The sequence below is a fragment of the Diaporthe citri genome, assembly GCF_014595645.1.
Source record: "Diaporthe citri strain NFHF-8-4 chromosome Unknown scaffold_3, whole genome shotgun sequence".
NCBI lineage: Eukaryota > Fungi > Ascomycota > Sordariomycetes > Diaporthales > Diaporthaceae > Diaporthe > Diaporthe citri.
Window position 1 is genome coordinate 1,526,823 of NW_025064848.1, and position 24,779 is coordinate 1,551,601.

Sequence of the window (24,779 nt, forward strand, 5' to 3'; positions counted from 1 at the left end):
TACCACCACATGCCCGGACTGACAGAATTGGGACTGACAAGACCACATACACCCACACACGAGACCATCCGCGAATCGTGCAATTCCCCACAATGACCTGGATATCAAAGACCATCACAACCTTTGGTCTGGTGCTAGTAGCACATGCGTAAGTCACAGGCAGATGCCGCGTCAAGCCAGCCAGCACGGGGCGCCCAGGCTAACCAAGACTCCCAACCGCGAACAGCTGCTACTCAGCCCAGGAGCACTCAGCGCTGCAGTCCCTCCGGGCCACCAGCGCCGCCCTGTCATCCACGCCGGCATCCACCTCCCTTCCCGTCGACATCTCCATCGAGACCATAGTCGGGCTGTTCGTCACGGTGCTGGGGCTGGTCGCCGGGACGCCGAACCTGCGGCCGATCCAGTGGCGCGTGTGGGCGGGCAAGGTCGAGCGAGAGGGCGAGCAGGGGTTCCTGAGGAGCAACGGCGAGGTGGAGAAAGACTTTGTCGGCAACCCGTTCCGCGTGCTGGAGGCGAGGCCTGGCTTCGTGGACATCCGGACGCAGAGGAAGGAGTTTGCGGAGTGGGTGAGGGCTGGCGGCAAGCCATAGACGGGGCGGGATTCGGAGGTTTTGACCCGCATAGGCATACTGTACGAGTGCGAATTGGGCTGGGGGCAAGGTCTGAATATCGTGAGAAACACATCCATCCCAGTCTTTGACAGCGGATGGTTCGCGTCAGGCTTTACGGGCATGGTATGAATGTTCAAGACGCGTTCCTTTCTTCAGGACTTCCAGGAGTCCTGACATTCTGACATCTGGGGCAGGAGCTCGATCCAGTCTCAATTCGAAGCAGACACGGACAGAGATGCGAAGAGACCTTCATGAAGTTGCAAAACTTGTACACAACCTGGGCAGTTCCGGGATGAGATGGTTCGGTATGAGGGTGTCTGTGCTCAATGTGGGCAGTCGAGGAACGAGTTCCTGGCTTGGGGCCGTCTTAAGCGTCCCAACAACTTGGAGAGTCTGCATTGAGCCATCATCTCGGAGGGAAGGAGCGACATGTACAGTATAGTGCAACACAGACTACCTACCTACCCAAGTAGGTAGGCAGTTGCCTAATCCTACCGAGGCAGCTATGTATTCTGGCAAGACTCGTGTGCAGAAATCGAGCCACTCGTGGGCAAGTTTGCCGTCCAACTTCAAAAACATACCATTGCCGGGTGGAACAGTACAGCGCAGCAATGTCGTCGCAATCCCAAGAGAGGCGAGCGACTCCGGCCGCGCGTACGCCCTCTGCCACAAGTTCAACATCCTCAATGCCTCGCAGTGTTCCCAGCCGTCTGAGCACCTCGTCTCAATTCATCCAACCCCGTTCAACGCCCCCAATCTTCTCATCTCCGGTGCCTCCTTCTCAACAAGGGCACAACATTGCCCCGCGGACATCTCCTCTCCTCTTGTCTCATGCATCTGTGCCGTCCTCGCCATCACTACCTCCTCACCCTGATCCAAATGCGGGCCGTCTGTCTCTCCCTCCCCATTCGACGGCAGCGCCGTCCACTGTGCGTGCTGGTAGTCATGGCAGATACGAAGAGTCTCGTTCCAGTGACCGCCCCGGCAGCGATGATCCCGACACCATGAACGAGATCATCATGGCCATCGACATGAGGGATGATGGCACCGTGGGCTGTGCTTACTACGTTGCCATCGACGAGGCGCTCTTCCTGCAAGAAGATATTCCACTAGCAGGCATCGAGCTCGTCGAGACACTTCTCCTTCATGTCGAGCCAACAACTGTTCTCATCTCCATCCGCAGCCCAGACAATCTGGTTCAGTTCATAGAAGCTGGAGCCCAGGACTTCCAGGGACATCGCAACCAAGAAGAAGGCAAGAACACCCGACTTTAGGCCATGCAACACCATGTTAATACTTCTGCAGGTGGCATACATGGTGCCTACATATTACGTACCTTAGGCTCAGCCGAGTTCAAATATGAGAGTGCCAAAAGCCACCTTATCAATCTGGACCTTGACTCTTTGCGGCGGCCGACAATACATTTCAACACCGTAGCCGGGGACGAAGCTGAAGGGGGAGCGGACATGAGCGATGAGAGGCACGCCAGGCTGCTGCAACTAGCGACGTGGATCAATTTAGACAGTCGCTTTTCCGTGAGTTCAATGTTCAGTCATTTGTACTCGATGGTTTCGCTCACTGGTCAAAGGTGGGCTGTGCCGGTGCAGTCCTCGGCGACATCCAGCGCAGGAAGGCTGCTGAATACCTCTCCAATGACCTGGATGCGAAATTCGCATTCAGGATCCGATCCATTGAGATGTTTACTCTCAGAGACTCCCTCTTTGTCAATGCTGACACATTGGCGTCTCTACAAATTCTTGGGTCCGAAAACCATCCAAATTTCATGAACCAGGGGCCTGACAAGTCCAAAACAGGAGCAAAAGAAGGCCTGTCTCTATACGGTCTCTTCCACGTACTAACACATACAGCACAAGGCAAAACAAAGCTACGGCAGATGTTTTTGCGGCCGAGTACTGATCTTGAGCTGATCCAGGAGCGCCAGCAGACCATCTCAGTTCTGCTTCGCCCAGAAAATGGCGCCGACATTGACAATATCGGAAAGCTGCTGCGGAAGATCAAAAATATCAAACACAACCTCCTACACTTGAAGAAAGGAATCAGCCTCCCATCCGGACATGTTTCCATTGAAAGGGGCACGTGGGCATCACTGCAGGCTTTCTGTGCCTTTACTGCTGAGCTTCGAGAAGCAGTCCAGAAGCTCCATGGCGCAGCAGATCTCTCAATCACGGCCAGGGTGAGTTGTCAATAGCCTCGCATTGCTTCTATTAGCTGACCCATTTGAACCAGATGGTGCATGGCATTCGGCAGAGTGATCTGCTACCGGTCGGAGAACTCATAGCCGGGACCATCGACTTCCAACAATCCAAGGAGGCTCGCAGGACCTGTGTCATGCAGGGAGTGAGTGCGGAATTGGATGAGCTCAAACGCAATTACGACGGTCTCGAGTATTTTTTGAATGAAGTCGCCGCACTTATGATTGAAGAAATCCCGGAATGGGCCCAGCAATATGTCAAGAACTGCATATTTTACCCACAGATCGGGTTCCTCACAGTGGTGAGCCTCAATCCTGAGACCGGACGCGGGAACTACGAGGGAGAGGGCCTCGGTGATGACGTCTGGGAGCGGATGTTCGTCAGTGATGGGAACATCTACTACAAGAATCGACGCATGAAAGAGCTTGATGGACAGTATGGGGATCTGTACTGCATGATTGTCGGTATGTTTGCGTTCACAAGCCGCCCCTCAGAAACAATATTTCTGACGCAATTTGGTAGACAAGGAAATCGAGATCATCCACGAGCTCAGCGTCAGAACTCTCGAGCATGAGGAAGCTTTAATAGAAGCATCCGACCTTTGCGGGGAGCTTGACAGCCTCCTCGCCCTAGCACTTGGCGCCGACAAGTATAAAATGACAGCACCGCAATTGACCTCGACCAACATCATCCAAATACAAGGAGGCAGACATCCGCTTCAGGAGCTTGTGGTGCCTTCTTTCATAGCCAACGATACGCTCCTACTTGGAGGCTCCGGTGACGGCACCGCGGATGAAACGATCGTATCCGACCTCATGGGAGAGGTACCGAGTATGTTGGTCATGACCGGGCCGAATCATTCTGGGAAGAGCGTCTACCTCAAGCAGGTTGCCCTCATTGTCTATCTCGCCCACATCGGAAGCTTTGTGCCTGCTGACCAGGCCTGTGTTGGCCTGACAGACCGGCTGCTGACCCGGATCGCCACAAGGGAGAGCGTGTCGCGAAATGAGAGCGCTTTTGCTATCGATCTGAAGCAGGCTGCCTTCTCAATCAACTTCGCAACACGACGAAGCCTTATCCTGATCGACGAATTTGGAAAGGGCACCAACACAATGGACGGTGCTGGGCTTCTAAGCGCCCTTCTTGCCCACTTCCTCGATCTCGCCGAGGATGCGCCCAGGGTCCTTGCAGCGACACACTTCCACGAGATTTTCGAGAACAAGCTTCTTCCCAACACACCGAGGCTATCTTTTGCACACATGGACGTCCGCGTAGACCTCGAAACAGAGAGCGTAGATGACCAAGTCACTTTTCTCTTCCGACTCATGCCTGGTCGGAGCGCCTCGAGCTTTGGCAGCAGATGTGCAGCCATGAACGGAGTCGAGTCCGCCGTGGTGGAAAGATCAGAAGCGCTCGTCCTCCTGCTGGCACGTGGAGAGGACCTACGAGCCGCGTGTGCGAGGCTGTCCGATCGTGAGACAGAAAGACTAGAGGGGGCGGAAGACGTTGCTCGAGGATTCCTGGAGATGGACCTTAGCGGTATGCCGCACCAGCCAGGTCCACATGGATCGAAGACAGAGGATGTTTCCCTGCGGGACCAATTGAGGGATTTGCTGAGCGGTGCAGGCTCGACTGAAACCTGAATTTGGTTCGTGAACTTGAGATTGGAGGACAAGCTTTGAAATGCCAACTTCAGAAGCTCAATCTGGTCCGGTGTTTCGCAGGTGGAGACAAATTCTCTCACACATGAACAATTGCATCTCATTTACGATATCAACAAGGAGGCAGCTGATGGGATAGTCACACCTTGATGTGTGTCTCATGTGTCAAGTAACTAGGCTTGCTTCCAAATGTAGCTTGTGAATCTCGAGTTTCCCCGTGTTCCTTTGGTTCGCAAAGGTGTCTCGTATGTTGTTCGTACAGCCAGTCAGATGCTTTTCACGGCCTCAAAATGCTTGCCGACCTCAAGGGGAAGTCTCAGGTGTATAGCTAAGTGGTTGTCTCTTTTCCTTTTCGTTTCCTTTGAAATCGATGGTAGGTATCTTTATGGGGCGTGATATAAATATTTATATGTAGAGCATTACTCTTTTTGTATGAGGATGGTACACTCTATCTCCATAATCTTGCAGAAGACGTCCAAGAGTATATATAACGGAGAAACCACCAGGGAGTGGGAAAAGGAACTCGCCTGATAGATGCGACACGGAGTGAGCTTGTATCCCAGCCTGCGTGAGCCGGAAGTCGAAAATAGATTTGGCAGCTCAGGGTTGGTGGAAGAATAATGTTACAGACCGGTGGTTCAATATAAGCTATCTCTTTTGAAATACACTTTGAGTCTCTCCGAGGACTGTTCGGGGTGTTTATCGCGGCAGGGAGAGCGAGAAAGTCAGAATCACAGCAGACGGTGATCTTTGATATCATAAGAGGTTGGCTGTCTGAAAATTTCAAGTGATGGACATCATTTCGCTTCCCTGAAATAATAATGAAACTTGAAGGAACCTGGTAAGGAGGATGTCCTTCTCCCTTCCTTTCGCCCTCCATATCCCGCTATACTTACAACAATAATGAGCATGGCATGAATTCTCAAAAGGTATCGTAAATCAATGTCTCCGGGATAGGGTAGCTATCTCTCGACGTTCAGATATTATAAGCCCGATTTGCTAAAAAGAGAAAGCAAACTGATGAGCGATGGTGAAGACACCCATCATATCTTCCCGGCGGAGTCTTCGGGGTCTTCGATCGAGACAGAGACATGGGTCGTCTTCTGGACCACATCCTCCTCCGAAAGGATCATCTCTTCGGACTCGTTGTCGAACTGACGGCGCCCACCGCTCGCAACTGCTGTGCTGTTGAGTCGACTCTTGTACATTTCGATGCCGTTCTCCCTGTGCTTCGTTGCGTTTGCCAGACTACCGTTGTTCCCAATGTACTTGTTCGTCCTGCGACTGAGGGCCGACGAGCCTTCGAGGATGGCCTTGAATAAGGGCTTCAGGCTGGGGATCGAGGCTGCGATTATGGCGGTGCATATCTCGACTGTCGTCCTATTCCAAGATCCAAATCAATTTGAGGCCAACAGTGAAAGGGGCATGGAAAATATTATTGCTATGGCATGGTGTATAATATTTGTATCCTGCACTTACCAGATTGTTATATCTGTGCTGTCCCAGAGGAAATCCCCATGGGACCCGTAGCTAGATAGAAACATCATTTTCACAACGGCTGCTGCTGACGCGCTTTCACACCATCAGCTTTTTAACCCACTCACGTAGGAAAACGGCATTGCTTACAAGATACCCAGGGCGAGTACCGCACTGACAGCAATCTTGACCTTCCAATTGAGCTGTACAGACCACAATATGGGGACCGGCAGTAGGGCGAATACCAGGTCGGTCAGGAGAGAGACACTGGAGTTAAAGAAGGCGGCGAATTTGAGGTCCCTTGCTTGGATACACCTGCCGCCCGGTATCGAGTGGTCCCAGATGAATTCCAGCGGCGTGCATTGGAAGAACACCGTCACTGAGACAGTCAGTCCACCGAGTTGGCTCTCTCTTGCATTCTGACCACGAACGAGACTCACAGAAATTCCCCGCAGCCGACAAGACAATAAACACAATCACGCCGCGGATGAACCAGACAAACCGCAGCGACGGTTTCAGCCGCAGGAGGAACAACCCGACGCTGACCTTGGTGCAACACAGGCTGACCAGGCACAGCGGCTGGGTGACAAAGTTGAGGTGCAGGCCCACGACGACATCCGACGCGGGCCGGATGTGCTGGACGTGGCGGCCGGCGCCGTGGCGGACCTCGGGCACGATGACGAGCATCTCGGCCAGCATGACCGCCGCGGCGGCGACGATGAGCCCGTCGTCCCACCCGAGCTGCCGCGTGATGGTCGCGCGCACCCAGACGCGCAGCGAGACGGCCGCCACCGCGAGGCCGACGAGCGTCCCGCACACGGCGAGGATCTGGGGCCCGCGGTTGATGTCTGGGGGGTTCGTCGTCGTGGTGGCTGGGTCTACCATGCTGGCTGGATGGTGAGATTTGTTCGATGGGGCACGGTCGTATGGGTGATATACAGGCTCAGGACGCCGGTTCTTTACTCTCTAGCTGGGGAGCTCCTTGGTCGGTTCTAATCTCGAGACCCGAGGGGTCTCTTGTCTTTATTTTGACTCCCCGTATCTCATACCAAGCACAAAGAATAGTCTATCTTCTTAGCTGGGCCTCGTAGGGCTTGGTCGGGCGCACAGCAGTCCCCGGCCCCGAGTTAGATTGTGGTGCGGGCGCAAGGGGCTGGTTGCAGAGCCCAGTCCGACCGACCTTGGCATATGGCTCCCATCACGACACTGTGAGGCCTACGGGAATCTCTCTCGTGGTATTACGCAACAATAAATGCTGCCCGGGAGGTCAAAGCAAAACCTCAGCATGCGTTGAAACGGGATGGCACGCCAAAACCAGGGGCGTGTGAAGCGTGGGAGCGGAGACGTGGAGAGTGGCAGGGTGGTCAATGTGTTGGGTCAGCTATAGGTTAGACCCAAGACTAGATCTAACTGATCGACATTGCCTGCATTTGGGTACAGCTGTAGGATATTGTGGCTTGTGGCTTCCAAGGTCAAAACACTATAGCTGAGAATCTTCCTCCTAGGTCTGGCTGATAAGTGGTTGAAGGAACGCACTAATGACAGCCTTGACAATATCTAGGTAGCCCACATACAAACTTTCCGTATGTATGCGCAGGCGGCCACATAAGCACCTTTTGTGTGACATCTTTTCATGTGATGCCACGGGAAAGATCAGGCATTTAGGATCGTTTATGTGACGTTGCCTTGGGCGTTACCGGGCTGCATTTGGGCATTTACCCGTGAGAGAAACTGAAGCATGGCGAGCCATGATCCCAATGGTAGGGCACGCTAGATTGTCTGCCATTATGCAGGGGTTCGCATCCTCTCTTCCTCTCGGGTCTGAGAGGCTTAGGGACTCGATGAGAGTGTAAATGTATAGATATATTCTATCACATGCATTGCGAATGCTGAAGCATAACGGATCCACAGCAGCCTGAGTGAACTGTGCTCGGAAAGACGGATCCGCTGCTAGTTAATCGGATAATATTGACGCGACCATAATTACGTGTCCGGTAAGGGTACCTGTCCGAGAAAACACGCCTCGCAGTCACCAGGAAGCAATTTCATAGCCAGGCTGCCATTCGCCGTGTACCTGAGATGGCTCGTCGCCTTCCACAGGAAATTTCCGCGGAAATGTCTCAATACCAACGGCCCCTCGCCAGTCTAGGCTGAGATGTCTCGCAATATAGCACGCATAGGCTATGGACCCCGGCCAGCATCTAGCGGAGGGCCGGGGCAGACGCCGCTGGTCTGGGGGTGGTGCATCGCGGCCGAGTCCCGGGCGCGAGGCATTAATCCACCAAGGCTCAGGTTGCAACTCTTTGGTCCCTGGAGCTTGTAAGCCACATGATGTAACGGTGCTCGGGGATCACCAGGCGGGCCGCGTTAAGCGTGCAGATCGACATCGGGGCATCTGTGCTCGAGCTGTCTCGTGCGGCTTAGCTGTACTGGTGGATCAAAAGGGTCCCATCTGGCTCTGGCTTGACCCATGACACTTTGCTAGTGGGAACTGCCTGTGGCACGAAAGCTCACAGTGAAGCATCCCATGTCTTGAATGGTTGTGCTTTGTGTGCTTGGCAGGTCCCTGAGCTGCTTATATAGGTGCTTGTGTTCTTGGCTGTAGTCTCGACAGGAGATGAGATGGAACCTTGGAATACCAACCTGGTGGGATGCGATAGCGACGGAAGAACAAGAGAGAGCGAGGGTCTTGGGTGGGATGGACGAAGCGATCCAATAGGCCACCTCCCACCAAATCCTGCATGTGCAGTCGGCGCTGTTGGTTTGCTAGCAGGAGGGGCCCGTAGCATCGACCGGCATCCCGACCGACTGGGCTTAAAGCAGGTTCTTGAAGATCGATCTGCAGATCCGGACCAGAAGAGTAAGGTCCGGCTCCCTCACCGTCGACGCACCAGTTGGTGTTCCCGAGGCCGAATCAACGTCGTCTCCCCCTCGCAGTCGACTGGGTCTGGACAGGGCCCCCCATGCCGCCGGAGTCTACCGCGATTGGACGAACCAATCCCCCAGTCCCTCAAAAGATCCCGACGGAACGGCGCGCCCTTGTCCCTGTCCCTGCTGCAGATTAGCAGATGCTCCCATATGGGCGAACAACACCCTTGTCCTGACCACCTAAACCCAGGAACCTGCATCTCCCCAGTGGCACCTTCCTGCATGCCAATACAACCTGCTTCTTCTCTGACAGGCTATTTCGTCCCAACTCGCACTTCGTCTCCTTGGCGCATCCTACTGCGTGGTGAGCGTACATGCTGGGAAAGACAATGACGCACAACACAGGGTCGCCAATATGCAGTGCTGTTGTCCTCCGGCGGCGCGGTGGCTCGCTTGTGTTAGAATGGCAGACTCTGTGGCTCACGTGGCGAGGTGAGGGTCGCGCACCTGCATAGGCGAGGGAAGTCTCTTGAGATATTCGCGTGGCCTCTCTGGCAACCACTTCACCTGGTCGTCTCCCAAACGTGTGCTGGTGTGGGTGTGTGACTGTGTGATTGTGTGTGTCCGTGTCTCGAATCCTCCCAAGTTTATTGATCCGGAAAACACCAGCCTCCTTTCCACCCCTTGTGTGTGGCTTATGCGCGCCCCGTCTCGACATAGCTGCCCAACATGAAGACCACCAAGCCCATTACATGTGTTTCAGCGCTGCTGCTGACGTGCGTCGCGCCGATCCTGGGCCTCCCGAGGACGCTCCACCCGCAGGCCAGGGACAGCGCCAAAGAGCAGGTCACCCAGCTCATCAGCTCCATCACGTCCGACTTCCTGGGCAAATTGGATGCGTCCCCGGACGAGCACTGCAGCGGAGGTCCGATCTCATCGAGCTGCACGTCGGACACTGTCGTCTACCGCAGGGAATAGTGAGTTCCCGGGGAGTTTGAGCACTGGCTTTCGGTTCCTGAGTTGGGATGGCGGAGCTGACCAATGTCTAACCCAGCGGCTCGCTTTCCGAGGCTGAAAGACTGGACTGTATGCATACGCACGTGCTTTCTTTTGTTACATATTGTAACCTCACCTTTCCAAGGGCCTATGGGGAATCCCGTCGCCCGCAATCAGTGACAGGCTATTAACATCGAGTGTGCCAACAGACGTCAATGCCGTCAAGTGTCTCCAGCGCCTACCGGCGCGCACGCCGGCCAGCGTAGCGCCGGGGGCAAGGTCTCGCGTAAGTCGAACACCAAGCTCTTCTGCTCTGGCTGTGAGCGGACTGACATGCCTGCCCCGTTAGTTTGACGATTTTGTTGCCGTCCAGATCAACCAGACCCTGACGCTGCACTTCACGGGGAACTTCATGCCGTGGCATCGCTGGTTTGTTCACGTCTACGAGACTGCTCTCCGGGACGAGTGCGGCTACCGCGGCTACCAACCTGTTCGTCACTCTTTTCCTCAGTCTTTCCTACCCTCTCTTCCTGTTCCTTTCAAGCCTCTAAACTATGGTAGTACTGGGACTGGCCGAAATACATGAAAGCCCCCCAAGACTCGCCCATCTTCAACGGTGACCCACATAGCCTGGGTGGTAACGGACAGTACATCCCACATAATGGCACGGTCATCACTCCCCCAGAGGGCGTTTCAGGAGGCAACATTCAGCTGCCCGCTGGACTGGGAGGTGGCTACGTTGTGACGGGGCCGTTCGCAAACATGACCATCAACCTTGGTCCCTTCGGCGGCACGTTTGTTGCTGAGCCGGGCCCTGATGGGGGGCTGGGCTACAATCCTCGCGGTCTGAAGAGGGATGTTGGGCCGGGCATTACTGAGAGGTATTGTAATTATACCACTGTCCTTGGTAAGTGCAAATCAGTACTCGTCTTCCATAGGAAACCATTTTCTCGTGCTCGTGCTCGTGCTCGTGTTTTTCCTTCTTTGGGCTTGCATTTTTCATACTGCTCCCGTGAATTGACTCTTCCACCAAGTTCCTTACGAAAGGGATACGTGAACATCTCATAAATACTGACCATATCTAGATCTGCTAGAGAAGCCGACCATAACCGACTACCGTCTGCTCTCCGAGGGCGTGCCCTATACAGTTGAGATCGGTCCACACGGCGGCGGGCACTACGTGATCAAGTAAGCTAGCCAACATCCACAGAAGTATGCATACCGGTGTGCTGATACTGCTATAGCGGCGATCCTGGCGGTGACCTGTTCACCTCACCAGGAGATCCAGCCTTCTGGGTGCACCACGGACAAATGGACCGCCTATGGGCGTTGTGGTATGTGTGCCCACCACAGTCCAAGCCCTCTTTACCCGAGACCCTTCCCTAGGGGAAGGGAACACGAAACTGACCAAGACCAAAACAGGCAAACTCGCGACCCCTCGACAAGATATACCCAGCTTGACAATGGGACGTATGGCCACATCACGTGGGCCAACTCCCCTGCTTCACGCCTCGCTGAGCTTGACGACATCATCGATGTGGGTTATGCGGGGCCTTCGATCAAGATACGGGATGCAATGTCAACCACGTCTGGTCCGTTCTGTTATTTCTACGAGGAGTCGTCGTGACGGGCACGGGCTTGAGAAGCAATGCACATGTGATCCGAAGAGGTCGAGCTGATCCCCAGGAGCTTGAGTTGAGTTGTTGTCACCAATTCTTGTCTCTGGAGGCACGGCACTGAAACCGCCATTGGGGGTGCAGGATCATCTTGAGTTATGCAGACGGCATCAAATATGATTCCGGCACGAACCAACAGGGCCGCGTGTCTAACACGAGGTTTTTCCTGGGCTGTAAGTCCTGTGCTGCTGCAATCGGAGAGCCTAGATAAACATATTGGGCGCGGAAAGGAGGCAGGATCGGTTTCTCCTCTCTATACTACTGCGGCGTTGTTGTCGACGGAACTGTACGGGGATGAATCGTACGACGTGCGAGGTGCTCGGATCCTCCGGACCCCGGCAGCCGCGGTGCCAATGACCTCGGATGGTCATCACCATGATTATAATTCCCCTAGCCAAGGCTGTCGTTCGCGAGATCTTCGTCTCCCATCTGGAAAGGTCGTGCCAAAAGAGGACAGACGGGCCAGATGCAGTAACTTGGATTGGAGATCGTCGCGTGGTGGGCCCACTTTCGCTGTCGCAAACCAAAAAAGACCTGCTGTGTCTGCAGCATGTCATGTCAGTCGCGAACGGGCTCCACGATCTTCAGAGCGACAGGGCGACAGGCGAGCTCGGCTGAGATCCGACGATTCGTCCCATGCGTACTGTGGCCCCCGTCGACAAGCGCCCTAATCAAGATGCGGCTCTCCAAATCTTGTTGAAGGATTCTTTCGCCGTGGGGGAGGGATCCATCAGGACCCCTTGAATTCCCACCGCAGCCGACCGAGGAAAGCCTAGGCTCATCGGAGGTGACGGAATGGACCTCGTGTGTGGGCCCGCGAGGAGAAAAGCCCCCTGCACCGTTTTGTTTCAAACACCAATCGTCAAATGCACGATGTTTCCCGCCCGCATCCTGACCGGTCTGAATAGGGCAACGGGGGGAGCCCAGAATGGCCCTCGGAGACTTTACCAAACGCTGCCGAGCACCAAAGCACTGCTCAAAAGGGCAAGCAATGTCCGCACGCGCAGGCTCGGTCTCGCCAGAGTCATCGCCGGCATGGACATTGACAGCCATGAGATGACCGCACGGCCGTGGCCCCCAACCCCCCCTTTCCCACGCAGGGACAAGGAAGGAGGAGGAGGAGAAGGAATTCTTCGAGTTCGAGGGTGAGGCTTCATCCGGGTGGAGCCCAGCGGCATGGCGGCAAGGGTTCGTAAATCCGAACCCGGTGCCAGGAGAAAAGAGAACGTGTTCCTCGCCGTTCTATGGTGTCCAAAGCTTGGGACGAATCTGAGATCTCCCGCACATCTCGAGCGAGTTGTGACGACACACGCATCTTTTCCATTCCCTCCCGTGCCTGTTGACCGCAGTGCCTCAGCAGTGCTTCGCTACGGCTGCTGGCCAGCGCTTCTCTCCTTCGTCACGGACCTCTCTGTCGCTCTTTACCCACTCTCACCCCAACTGTCATTCGTTTTTAGTTGGGACAAGAAAAGAAAGAATAATTATTGAAAAAAAAAAGGAATAAAAAAGGGTTGAGCAGTATGCTCCCTACTACGCTGCGCAACGCGCTTCTGTCCATCGGCGTCTTCCTCCCCGGCCACGTCCTCGCAGACGACGATGACGGCTCTGATATTGTTACGTTCCAGTTCTCAACTTGTGTGAGCACATGTCTGGGATCGACAGGCTACAGCATGGATGGAGAAGACAACCAGAAGGAAATGTGCAAGGCCTCCCGGGATGGCCTGCTGGAGGCGATCACTGCCTGTACAGCATCAAACTGCGTCGAGGAACTTGTCGCCCTGGATTCAAATCTTTTGCAGCCGATGCAGACGGGCTGCAAGGAGCTCGAGAAGCCAGTGTCGGACGATGAGATCGAGGACGCTGCGAATGCCGCTGTTTATATCCAGGCTACACTTGCCGCCAGCACGAGCACGAGCACCACGTCGTCGTCTTCTATCGAGCCGCTACCGGTAGTGATAATGCCCACGACTCCAAGCTTCCAACCATTAGCGGTCGAGACTGAGGCTTCAACAACACCCGACATACTCACTACTCCGGTGCCCGCGGAAGCCCCAACGGCAGTCGAGCCTGCAGCAGAGACGACGACGCTGAGCCCGGCTCCCACCACGGTGACCGAGCCAACCATCGCCCAGCCGGAGCTCGACGTCCCAGCTGAGACACAACCGTCAACATCCGAGTTGAGCATTCCTTCCGATACGCAAACTCCCCCGGAGCCGTTCACTTCGACTGAGCCAAGCTCCACCGCCGCCGCGGCGATAGTCCCCGTGGCGCAAATCACCGATATCTCGCCCGAGCAGCCGGCCCCAGAGGCTACGACTGTCGCAGAGCAGCCATCAGACCCGGCCCCGAGCCCTCCACCGGCATCGGTCTCGATATCAACACCAGCCGGAGATCACGCGAACCAAATCCAGCCAGAGGCCACGCCCGAGACCACGGTAGTCAAGCCCAGCAGCACCGACACCGCCAACGCAAAATCCCAACAGACGACAGCCCCCGAGCAGGCCCCAGCCAACAACCCCATCGCCGACGCGACCACCAGCACCGAATATCCCAAGACGGAGGGCTCCGGGTCAAAGGCCACACACGCGAACGCCGGTAATTCGGCCTCTCAGGGCAGCGACGACGACGAGGAGGAGGACTCCAGGTCGGGCGACACCTCCACGGCCACGCCGGACATCAGCGGCGAGCTGGTGCTGGCGACGGGCACGCCGACCGCCTCGTCCGCCTCGGGCTTCGCCACCTCGGTGACGGCCTTGACGGCCTCCCCCTCGGCGTCCGGGACGCAGACCGCCGCGTCGGACGATGAGGACCGTGGCCTGGGCGGGGGCAGCCCGTTCAGCGTCGTGATGGCCTCGGCTGCCCCGGGGACTGCGCGGTGCTGGTGGGCCCCTCTGTGTGTCACGCTGGGAATGGTTGTTCTCTCTTGTTCTGAGCGCTAAGTTGGCTTTTGTTACGAAGATGGCGGCGATGAGATTGATATCCCTGGGTTCTGATTTTGGTTGAGGGCAGTATGCCATGACGGAATGTATATTGCAAAAATAGTGTGCCATTTTCTTCCTACTGTACGAGACTTTACACTGTGTTTTAGTCATATTATAATGTATCATCAGTCGCACGACACATGTGTTGGTTTTGCATCTGAAGCCCGTGATAGTTTAACATTGAACCTGTGTCCTAAAGGATGTCATAGGCCGACATATAAGTTCCCACCAGCATCAACATGAAACCACAAAGGTGTGACGGCGAGAAAGTATATCGATGATGATGTCCCAGGTTTCGGCAAGTCAAAGCATGTGGAGACAGCACATCACGGGCACAATCTCGATTTGAGACGTCTGTGTGGCGATCATCTCAACATCGGAAGGCTATCTCGGATGTCAGATCTGAGTACATCTCAGCGCCTGAGTCGACTCCAGTGGTTCCTCTAAGTGACTCGCATTCATAAGCTCTGGTGTCTCATAATTCGTCATCCCCGTGGTTCTCAAGTCACAATTGTCCCAAGACAGTGGTATGCCGCTCACATAAAAAGCACAAACGTAACCCCAAGGCCAACAATGGACACCAGCCCGCCACTGCCAGCAGCCCACGCACCGGTCCTCGCACTGGCCCCGCCGTCAGACACCACCGCCGACGCCGACGCCGACGCCGACGACACACTGCCCGCCCCAGAGGGCGACCCAGTCCTCGTGGCCCTGATGCTACCGCTAGCCGTCTTGCTGCCGCCGCCGCCGCCTCCTGTCGCCTGCGGGCCGCCCGTCGGCGTCGGCGCGCTCCCGTTGCTGCTCCCGTTGCTGCCACCGTTGCTGCCACCGTTACTCTCACTCTGAAACGGCCCACCGCTCGGGCCCGCGGCGAGACTGCCCGTCGATCGAGAGCCACCACCCGCTCCCGCTGCTGCTCCCCCCGGCCCGCCGGCTCCCCCTTGGCTTGGCAGGCCCGATGCCCCCGAGCCTGATCCCGAGCCCGTCCCCGAGCCTCCTGGGAGCAGCCCGCCCGTCGGCTGGGACGGGGCACCCCCTGCTCCCGTTGGCGAGGACGCTGTCTGAGGGCTGTTTGGTGATCCCGGACCTTGTTCTGATGGAGGGCCCTGTGGCTGTTGGTGGGGGAATGTTGTTAGCAAGTGGCTCATTGTGTGTGTGTGTGTGTTGTAGACGGTTTGTAGGAAAGGGAGCACGGACTCACTTGTGCGGATGCCACGGCGGCAAGAGGGAGGATGATGAATGTTGAGAACTTCATTGTGGATGATAGATGTGTGCAATGCAGGGAGGTGTAGATGCAGAGTCGAAGTTGTTGTTGTTGTTGTTGTTGTTGTTGTTGTTGTTGTTGTTGTTGTTGTTGTTGGAATATGAACTTTTCCGTGGAAGATATGTTGTAGTCCAAGAATGCACAATGGGTATCACTGAAGAAGAGGAAATGTGGAGATGGGAATCCCGAATCGAGATGAGCCTGGCCAAGAACAATCTGAACGACATGATGATATCTTCGCGATCTTTATATCAGACTTCACGAGGCCTCGTTATGCCCCTTTTCGCGCCCTAGAAGGGGAACCCCCCCCCCAAACCTCCCGCGAGGCCCTCACCAATGCGGAAGCATCGCCCGTATCCACGTATACCACCCAGCAGGTTTTGGCTTGACATTCGTACGCCGTTTCAGACACGATTGAAACAAGCCGCCAATGAGCTCAATGACACCCCCCGGAAGGCCGCCTTCGGCAGGGCGCAGGCGGGAACACACAAGCCTGGTCAATCCGAGGTGGGCGCTGCGTCCGGTCGCATATCGGACGACAGTCCCGTCTGACGTGTCCCGGGCAAAACCGCGGCTCAACGACGATGCGTCTGGCCCGGGGAGGGCCTGTCTCGCAGATGCCTGTAAGGCTGACTGATCGTCCCAGAGCGGAGCCGTCGCGTCTCTTTTCGGCGGGGGCGAGCAATGCTTGACTGGTCTGATCGGGTGAGGCTCAGACAGTCAATCTAGGTGCGCATGAACGAACCGGCCTGACCCCGGCGGAGATCACATGTGGTGAAATTGATGATAATTGCCTATAATCTACATTATCTCTTATCCCACTAGGATAACCTTTATTGTTCCAGCTAAGTGGAGGAACTCAAAGAATACAAATAGTCTATAAACCATGGGCAATCAGGTAAGAATAAACACTTTGACTTCCTCCTCACGAGCCTGGGACACGGCCTGGCCTTCCATGATTCCGAGCACGAATGCCTCGCCCACGAACTCGCACCGTAACTTTGTGGACTCCACCTGCCCAGCTGCACCATCGAAGCCTTCCCCCGGAGCAGCTGCGCGCTCCCTCAGCACGAACGGTACAGTCCCGCCCTGCAGCACCGTGACCTTGTCGCCCACGCAGGTCTTAAAGGGTGCAAGTCCAATGTATCCCCTCTTGGTGATGACAAAGGACCGGCCGTGAGACCGGGAGATGCAGCAGTCGGTGAAGGGCTTGACAAACGTCCTGCGGACCTCGACCTCGTCCATGCCTGCGCTGCTATTGGCCGCAGCGTAAGAAGCATCGACATCTGCGCGGCCCAGCCACGCATCGAAGTACCGCCCATGCTCCAACGGAACCTTGTTCTTGTCCCAGTCCCGATCCCACATCAGCGCCCTCCAGAAGGCCTCGCTCTGTCCCAGCCCCAGGGGAGCATAAGGGAACCCATCCCGCTGCCACTTGGCCAGCACCGCCTGCTCCCCACACCAGCACATTATCCCTCGTCTGGGCATTACGCACCCGGACGTTCTCCATCCTCTCAGCGAGCACATTCCCCATGTACCGCTCCACGAACGGGTTCGGCCCGACATACTCAACATCGTCGAAGTCGAGCCCGCGCAGGTGCAGCTCGTCCCACGCCGGCGTCGGGAAGATGCCCGAGACGAACAGCCGCGCCACGCCCCAGCACGACGAGCCGCTGGCGCAGAAGGCGTCCGGCCCCACGGCCGTGATGGCCGTGTAGCCGCGCGGGGGCCGGCCCGGCTCCGTCGAGTAGTCCGGGCACCACGACGGCAGCGCGTGCCTGGGGCTCTTGTTGTCGTTGTCGAACTGCAGCCAGATGAGCTCCTGGTACTGGATGATGAAGCGTGCCGTCGCGCGGGTGTCTGCGGATGTGTTAGTGTCTCTCCAGCGAGGAAACACAACTTCTGTTGGGCAATTCAAGCCGTCATAAGTAGAAGGGGCACAAACATACAGACATCGGCAACGCTCTGCGAGTAATTCGGTGCAAGGAAATGCACGTCGGATGGCATCCCCAGCCCGAGGAGGCCATAGATCTTGTCCCGCGGGTTTGTGGCTTTGAACTGATCGACCATGTGCACGTACTCAGCCAGGGGTGTGATGCCCGCCCTGACCCTTGGCTTCTCGTCGGGGTAGTGTGTGAGAATCTGCCTAAAGGGGCTCCCCTGGATGAGGAAGCGACTCCCACCCGACGCGTTGTCGAGCGAGCGCCGCTCCGGCCGGATGTAGCCCAGCCGGATGTCGTCGAGGTGGACGAAAGCCTCGAAAGGGAGCGTCGCGCTGCCGCATCTTACGATGGGACTGGGTGACAACATGGCCTCTGTGAAGTGAAGACATGGCGTTACTACATGAGAGCATCACGAATAATAAAGACAGGAAGGAAGCTAGGCGACCGACCTTGAAGTACCCAGATCCGGGACCACCACTCGCGCCGCTGCAGGGCGTTGATAGCCTCGATATGCGCCTCAGACAGGGCGCCGTCGGGGAGCACATATGTCCTCGCCGCAAATAGCTCCCCGATGGTCGCCATGGCCAGGTCGCTGTTGTCGGCCGCTGGGCCGAGCCACAAGCAGGTCGCCTCGGCCCCGCTGTAGACGTCCCTCATGAGCGTGATCTGGTGGGACTTCTCCTCCACGTCCGTCTGGTTGATGCACAGCGCGTCGATCCAGAGCGTGATGGGCTTCCCGTCCCCGCTCGCGCAGAGGTGCTCCAGGACCACCTCGAGGTTCCTGGTGATGGGCAGCCGCCAGGTCTGGCCCTGCCCGTTCAGCGCGATGCCGGCGCCGCTGGACATCTCCGTGCCCCACGTGTAGGAGAGCGCCGTGTACTTTGGCCCATCGTCGAGCGAGACGGTCTCCAGCACCGCGCTCAGGTCGGATGGGTTCGGCTCGATCCGGAGCAGGCGGATCTGCCTGAGGGACGGGTCGAGCGGGCTGAACGGCGACTCCGCCGCGTTTGATGCTTCTGCCATTTTGTTGTCAGATTAGTTCGATGAGTATTCGTGTGCTACTTACGCTGTTATGAAGTCAAAACAAAATGTGTCTTGGACTCGGGATCCCACGATGTAGGAGGTTGCCGGCGCCATGGATGCTTCAGCTCAGCCGCACCAACCCCGCCGGCGCCACGCGCACGATAACATCCGAATAGGGGCAAGACTCGGGCGGCTACATATGCGCGTTGTCCATCGAGATGGGCTACTTGTTCCCTCAATGGCCCGCATACACATGGGATCAACTCAACGGGGTATCGTATCACAATCTTATCAAGCACTAATAATACAACATTGCCGCCCCATCGATCGTAAAATCATGATGATCCATTGGACAGCAAGGCCTCTCCATATCACTCCTTCGACCCGTCGACGGCCTCTTCCTCAACCTCATCCATGTTGCTGGTAGACAGCCTCTTCGCCGTGCCGTCAGCCTCATGCCCTGACCCCTGCCGGAGGCTGTTGGTCCTCTGCCTCCTGCTGATCATCCCGGGGTAGATCCGCGGCTCGCTCCCGGACAGGGACGCGTCCTTCATCCCGTCTATCGGCCACGGCGCCGCGGGCTGGACGGCGCCGGGGCCGGGCGGTGGAGGCGCCGCATTCGGCTGCTGCACGGGTGCCACCGAGGGCGAGGACGTCGGCGCCGCCCTCTTTGACTGCGGGTGCACTGGCGTCTGCACATCCACGTTGAGGCTGTTCTTCATGATCGTAGCTGGCGACTTAGGGACCGCTGAGGTGGTGCCGCTGGGCGCGGCTGTGGCCGGGTCTGCAGAAGGATCTGTGGTGTACGAGGTGTACATCTCGACCCTGTTTTTGGGTCAATCTTCAGGCATCACAAGCAAAGTCATGGGGCAAACTCACATCTGTTGTTCCTCGAGCAAGGTACGGTATCGGAACTCCTCCCTCCGGTCAGGCACGTTGGTCTTGACCATGGTGTTGCCCCTGAACCCAGGCCTCAGGAAGTTGGGGCCGAGCCAGTGCTGCTTTATCGAGTGCTCGTATCCGCTTTGCTTGACAGAGTTCTTTGCGAGCTCGCACATGTCGATGGGGCTGAGCTTGTAGATCTGCGCCGCAACGGCGTACTCCTCCATTAGCGGCTCCTTGGTGTAGGCGAACTGCAGAGGGTCGTCCGTGGACAGGGACACGTTTAGGCCACGCTTGAAATACTGGTAGAACGGGTTTCGCTCCAGCGCCAGGAACAGCGCATTGTTGCTGAGGGGAGACATGGCCACGCCGATCTGCTCGAGGTAGAAAATGTACTGCAGCAGAGGCACCTTGCGGAGTAGTAGGCCGTGGCTGATGCTGTGGGCACACTGGGCAGCCACCGCGAGATGCTCGACGTCACCTGCCTCACCGCAATGCGGCCGGATGACGAACGTGTTGAAGCCGCGCTGCTTCCTCCAGAAGTTGAGCGAAGTGATGTTGGCAAAAATGTAGTAGATCCAGTAGCTATAGGGTGGGTTCTGCTTCGTGTCCCAGACTCGGGGGACGGGGTACTTCCTGAACAGGCGTCTCTCGACCTTGCTCTCGTCGTCGACACTGTCGATACCGACCACCCTCTGGAGGAATACGTGAAGCTTGGGGTGGCTCTGGGGGTCTTTGGTGACCTCGAAGAGCGGCTCGAATATATTCTTGACGATCTGCTCAAACGTCTCCATAGTTCCACTCGCCTTGTACACATCGTACAGGCGGGGAATCTGAATGAGCCAGCGGACGTTGTGTGAGAAAAGTTTGTTGTCAACAACCCATGCAGCGAGCTTGTCCCACTCGTCCATCGACCGGCCATAGATCGAGATACGCCACTCAACGACCTGGTACTTGCTGGACTCCAGATCCGCGATGACCTCCTTGGTGATTTCTGCGAGGTAGCGGCCTTTGATCAGGTTGTCCGTCTTCAGGAAGATGGTACGCAAACGGGATTCTCCGATGGGGTTGTATTTCAGATTGAACTTGTCAAAACGATGGAACGAGTCCGTGTGAGCATGCATATCCAGCGTGTCGATACTGAGATCGTACGCCGTCAAGTTGATACTCTCGAAGACCTCTCGTAGCGTGAGATATTTGCCATCCCTGTGCAGTACCACCTCATCTGGTGACTTCTTCATCTTGCTCTTGATGAAGCGAAGTAGATGCTTCTGGTTCATGCAGGCCGAATGATGCACGTGGGTGTCGACCTTCCGAACGTTGTAGAAATCACGATGTGGCACCTTCTTGGTGTCTGCAGTCTCCTGATACTCATTCAAGAGGGCGTAGAGGTTGTACTTCCCCTCCAAGTACTGCAGCCGGCGAAAGGCAAAACTCTTTGACGGGCCATCAGACGATACTGACAAGATCACGTCGAGGTCGACGTAATATTCTTTGATGGTCGGGACGTTGACAGCCGGCGTGTTGGCTGCTTTGGCATCCTCATTCTCGAAGACCTGATACACTCCGTTCGCATCGAGCCCAAAGGTCATCTCGCTCGCGCCTGGCAGGGGCTCCAGATCAGCCATGTCGAAGTCCGAACCGATGTCCTCGCCGAGCTTGCGTCTTTTCTTGGGAGTCTGGGCTGCTGCCTGATCAGCCGGCAAAGTCGTGCTGTTGGTCATGCTGTTTGGTCCATTGCTTCCATGAGCGCCCTTGTCTTGGTCGCCCACCCAGACTGGCTGAGGCGGAGGCGGGTAGATTGGCCAGTTTGGATCGTCCTTGGGGCTGTCTGACGGCCCCTGAAGTGAGAGGCGAATGTACTTGTGACGGATGTCGAGAATCTTCTGGACATTTTTCAGGATGCTGCTCAGCTCGGCCGTGACCGAAGCATCAGCGCCGACATAGGAGGCACTACCGATCCCATGAGGAGCCCCTGTGCTCATTTCCAACTGAGCCTGGTAGACAGCATCTTGAGCGCTGACGCCTAGTGCACTGGGCACCCTATGAAACTCTGAGTGGCTCTCGGGGTGACTGCGGTTACTGGGCATGGTGAAGTGGGTAGTGTCTTTCTTGGAGCCACTACCATAGACACTCTCACCGCCAGTGGGCGAGCCATTCTGGGGCCACGCAGCGGCAGGGAGGTCGTACGAGGAGCTGAGAGCTCTCTCGAGCGAGGCCCCTGCTCCGTGGGAGATGACGGGGCTGCCATGGATACTGCCGTCGTAGACGGAGGAGCCCCAAGGCTGGCCGGCCCCTTTCTGTTGGTCTTGCTGGCTTCGCTGGTAGAAGAGTTTTGCGTCGTGCTGTGTCATCTGGCGCTCGGCCACGGGGTCGTAGAAGGCCGTCTTCTTGGGCATGTCTCGGGGCAGCAGACCGTCTTCGTCTTCCTCCTCGTCTCCGTCGGGGGTGCTCTTGGAAGTTGCTTGTCCAGGCTGCCCCTCGTCTGACTGAGGGCTGGCGCTCTGGAATGTGGCAGTGTCGTCCTCTCCGTCGGACTCTTGGGCCAGAGGCATGGCGGTTGTGTTGAGCTTAGGGGAAGTCGAAGCCGAGGTGGGGTCCTCGACAAAGGAGTGGTCTGAGACACGATATGTGTATATTGATCAGTCATTGGCATACATGTCAGGGTGGTCCGTTAAACGAGCCACAGGGCGAGACATACCGGCCATCTTCTCTCCCTCTGCGACTTTCCGTCAGCGCCTGAAAATAGAAAGAGAGGGACGGCCAGCACAGCTCCGGCTAGCTGCACGTGGGTGAGTTGACGGGGTTATATCTTTCGGTCAAGGTAGCAGTGCTGCGCCTTTGTGTCGCGGAGTCCCCCGATGGAATTTTGAAGGAAAGCCTAGCCCAGGCCCCGAGCTGTCGGCGGTACCCAGCTGCATCCCAGTCCGCCGGGGGCACCAGAGCGCAGGGGTCTGCCCGGATGACGTACAGAGCCTAACGCCCGAACCAATTGCACCTCCAGCCCCTCCAGGGGCCGCCTGGCCTATCCGCGGTGTGCCCCCACAGGATCTGCCACTGTCTGCAGGAGCGTTCGGGCATCTCTGAAAGTTTAAATGCCATGTGCCAGCCACTGCATATTAAGCTAAGCCATTGTGAATAGGCCGAGAATGTCACTGGGCATCTGGAGGCTGCAGACGGTCAGTTGATCACACTGACTTGCACAAACGAGGGGGACTTATGATCAGGGCCACCCGAACATATACTGTATTTATTTCCATGTTGGGCCTGAGGTGGGGGAGACCAATGTCTCTCCAGCGCTACCTATATGAGCCCCGTTTTCCAAGACTTGTGCTACGGCGCGATCTTGCAAGACGCGTCAACCAATCTTGGCCGTCCTGGGCTTAGGGGATACCTTCTTGCCTGAGTCGAGCGAGTACAGTCCTCCCGCAAAGAACACGATGCAAGCACCAAGCAGCGTGCCCGTGGCCAGCTGGTTCCCAAACAGCCAGATGCTGAGCAGGAGGCTCACCAGCTTGCGGATATTCAGAACGATAGTCACCGTCAGCGCTGTCGACGCAGCCGCAAGCAGATTGACGCCGCGGATGCAGGCATACTGCGTCAGGACGTTCATGGCGAGGTAGAACAGCTGGCTCGGAATGTAAATCCTGTCGACGCCACGTTGGACGTGGTCCGGCAGCTTCTCAATTCCAAAGATTCCCGCGATCGGAAGAGGCAGCGGCGCGCTGTTTGCCAGCTTGTTGTACTGCCTCCACATGGACGGCATGAACGGGATGAAAAGCGGCAAGGAGAGTAGATGCGAGTAGAAAAGGTTCTCTTTCCACTGCGGACCGTACTTCCGGTATGTGTCTTCGGTGTATAGGCCCATGATTGCAGAGGCGACTTGGGCAGCGAAGAGGATGGCGAGGCCGGTGTTGAAGCTCTGCGTGCTTCCCGCCTTCTCTTCCGTGCTTCCCTGTGTCCCGTCTGTCAGCGTGACCGTAATGTGCACCCACGATATGCTGCGCCACTTCTCCTACCTTAGTCTGCGCGTCGGACCAAGCGGCAGTTATGACACCAACGGTGAGAAGCATGACAGCTGTGAACTGTATGCGAGAGTATCTCTTCCCCCAGATGCTTCCCGCAATCATGGTCGTTATGCTTCCTCCGGACCTGAGGATGATGTGCACGGGAACTGAGATATCGTAGCTAAAAGCATGGTTGTTCAGCGTGTTGATGCTGAAGAAGAGCACGATGTTGATCAGCCAGCGCCGCAGGGGCACCTTGTTCGGTCGTAGGAAGAACGGAGGCCGGGTCTCGTCGAACTGAGATATGTAGCCCGTGACGGCGACGAAGAGGAACTGGACAAAGGTCAGGAGAGTGCCGCTGGCTGGCTCAACCCTAGGCAAGAGAACACGCTCAGGTCAGCAAACCCGGGTCCAGCGGGGTCAACGGCGTCATGCTGCAACGGCGAGACTGACTGGATGATAGCCTCCAAGGCAAAGACGTTGGAACAGCAGCCCCCAAAAATCAGGAGCAGCATTGCACCGACGGTGAGCCATTGCGGGATGGTCTCGATGAAGATGCGGCCCAGCATGCCCATGATCTTGGAGGACATTGGGCGCTCGTCGTCAATGCCATGGATTTGAGCCTTCTCCAGCGAGGGAGCGGCGTTGATCACTCGAGGGGTCATGGGCGCGGAGGCAGCCGCATGATGCTGGGCTTTCTGCAGGGAGGTTTGTCGTCGTCGAGCTGGGCGGGAGGTCGTCATTTACACGGTTAGAAAGGTTGGCACCTTTTTCTCTCTCCGCGACGGGGCCGGGAAGAAAAGAGAAACGCGAAACGTGTCCTGTCGAACTGCTAAGGGGGTTTTGCCGGGAAGCATCAGAGTCAGTGCTGTCGCGGCTGAGAGGCATGCGCTGATCAATGCAATGCAGTCGAGCTGTAGGGCCGGTGCCTGTTGTGGCGTCGGTAGATCAGCACAAGTGTGTGTGTGTGTACTGTACGTATGTAAACGTGGCGCGATGCGAGTAGCAAGGGAGTCTGAGTTGCAATGACAAAATATACCTGGTACCCTTGACCTTGGAAGCAGGAATAACAACAAGCTTAGCAAATTGGGTCGCAAAAAGTGTCGAGCCGGCTGGATCTGACATGCGTGCAGCTACGCCAGGGGACTCGAAAGTTGTCGGCTTGTTCGCGATCTGAC

The 24,779-nt window shown here is 56.5% G+C and overlaps 8 protein-coding genes across 8 annotated transcripts; 4 read left to right on the forward strand and 4 right to left on the reverse strand.

Annotated features, from left to right (window-relative positions):
- Positions 1–92: 92 nt before the first annotated feature.
- INS49_008028 (uncharacterized protein) lies at positions 93–1,885 on the forward strand (the record flags this gene model as incomplete). Its single annotated transcript, XM_043168773.1, has 4 exons — positions 93–148; positions 227–566; positions 897–916; positions 1,564–1,885. The coding sequence occupies 4 exons, from the start codon at positions 93–95 to the stop codon at positions 1,883–1,885; spliced, it is 738 nt and encodes a 245-aa protein (XP_043026453.1).
- A 192-nt stretch (positions 1,886–2,077) lies between these two features.
- INS49_008029 (uncharacterized protein) lies at positions 2,078–4,467 on the forward strand (the record flags this gene model as incomplete). The annotated part of the gene is made up of 5 exons (XM_043168774.1): positions 2,078–2,146; positions 2,200–2,463; positions 2,545–2,805; positions 2,859–3,284; positions 3,352–4,467. The coding sequence occupies 5 exons, from the start codon at positions 2,078–2,080 to the stop codon at positions 4,465–4,467; spliced, it is 2,136 nt and encodes a 711-aa protein (XP_043026454.1).
- Positions 4,468–5,528: 1,061 nt separating this feature from the next.
- On the reverse strand, positions 5,529–6,846 carry INS49_008030 (uncharacterized protein; the record flags this gene model as incomplete). Its single annotated transcript, XM_043168775.1, has 4 exons — positions 5,529–5,865; positions 5,965–6,057; positions 6,112–6,340; positions 6,402–6,846. 4 exons carry the CDS (start codon positions 6,844–6,846, stop codon positions 5,529–5,531), a joined length of 1,104 nt encoding a protein of 367 aa, XP_043026455.1.
- Positions 6,847–9,558: 2,712 nt separating this feature from the next.
- INS49_008031 (uncharacterized protein) lies at positions 9,559–11,452 on the forward strand (the record flags this gene model as incomplete). The annotated part of the gene is made up of 8 exons (XM_043168776.1): positions 9,559–9,806; positions 9,884–9,915; positions 10,035–10,111; positions 10,199–10,315; positions 10,387–10,732; positions 10,920–11,013; positions 11,070–11,159; positions 11,248–11,452. 8 exons carry the CDS (start codon positions 9,559–9,561, stop codon positions 11,450–11,452), a joined length of 1,209 nt encoding a protein of 402 aa, XP_043026456.1.
- A 1,569-nt stretch (positions 11,453–13,021) lies between these two features.
- INS49_008032 (uncharacterized protein) lies at positions 13,022–14,440 on the forward strand (the record flags this gene model as incomplete). Its single annotated transcript, XM_043168777.1, has 1 exon — positions 13,022–14,440. The coding sequence occupies one exon, from the start codon at positions 13,022–13,024 to the stop codon at positions 14,438–14,440; it is 1,419 nt and encodes a 472-aa protein (XP_043026457.1).
- A 578-nt stretch (positions 14,441–15,018) lies between these two features.
- INS49_008033 (uncharacterized protein) lies at positions 15,019–15,737 on the reverse strand (the record flags this gene model as incomplete). The annotated part of the gene is made up of 2 exons (XM_043168778.1): positions 15,019–15,594; positions 15,684–15,737. 2 exons carry the CDS (start codon positions 15,735–15,737, stop codon positions 15,019–15,021), a joined length of 630 nt encoding a protein of 209 aa, XP_043026458.1.
- A 903-nt stretch (positions 15,738–16,640) lies between these two features.
- On the reverse strand, positions 16,641–18,712 carry INS49_008034 (uncharacterized protein; the record flags this gene model as incomplete). Its single annotated transcript, XM_043168779.1, has 4 exons — positions 16,641–17,195; positions 17,242–17,606; positions 17,696–18,061; positions 18,139–18,712. 4 exons carry the CDS (start codon positions 18,710–18,712, stop codon positions 16,641–16,643), a joined length of 1,860 nt encoding a protein of 619 aa, XP_043026459.1.
- A 371-nt stretch (positions 18,713–19,083) lies between these two features.
- On the reverse strand, positions 19,084–24,344 carry INS49_008035 (uncharacterized protein; the record flags this gene model as incomplete). Its single annotated transcript, XM_043168780.1, has 6 exons — positions 19,084–19,537; positions 19,592–22,211; positions 22,296–22,313; positions 22,958–23,549; positions 23,614–23,974; positions 24,055–24,344. The coding sequence occupies 6 exons, from the start codon at positions 24,342–24,344 to the stop codon at positions 19,084–19,086; spliced, it is 4,335 nt and encodes a 1,444-aa protein (XP_043026460.1).
- Positions 24,345–24,779: the final 435 nt, after the last annotated feature.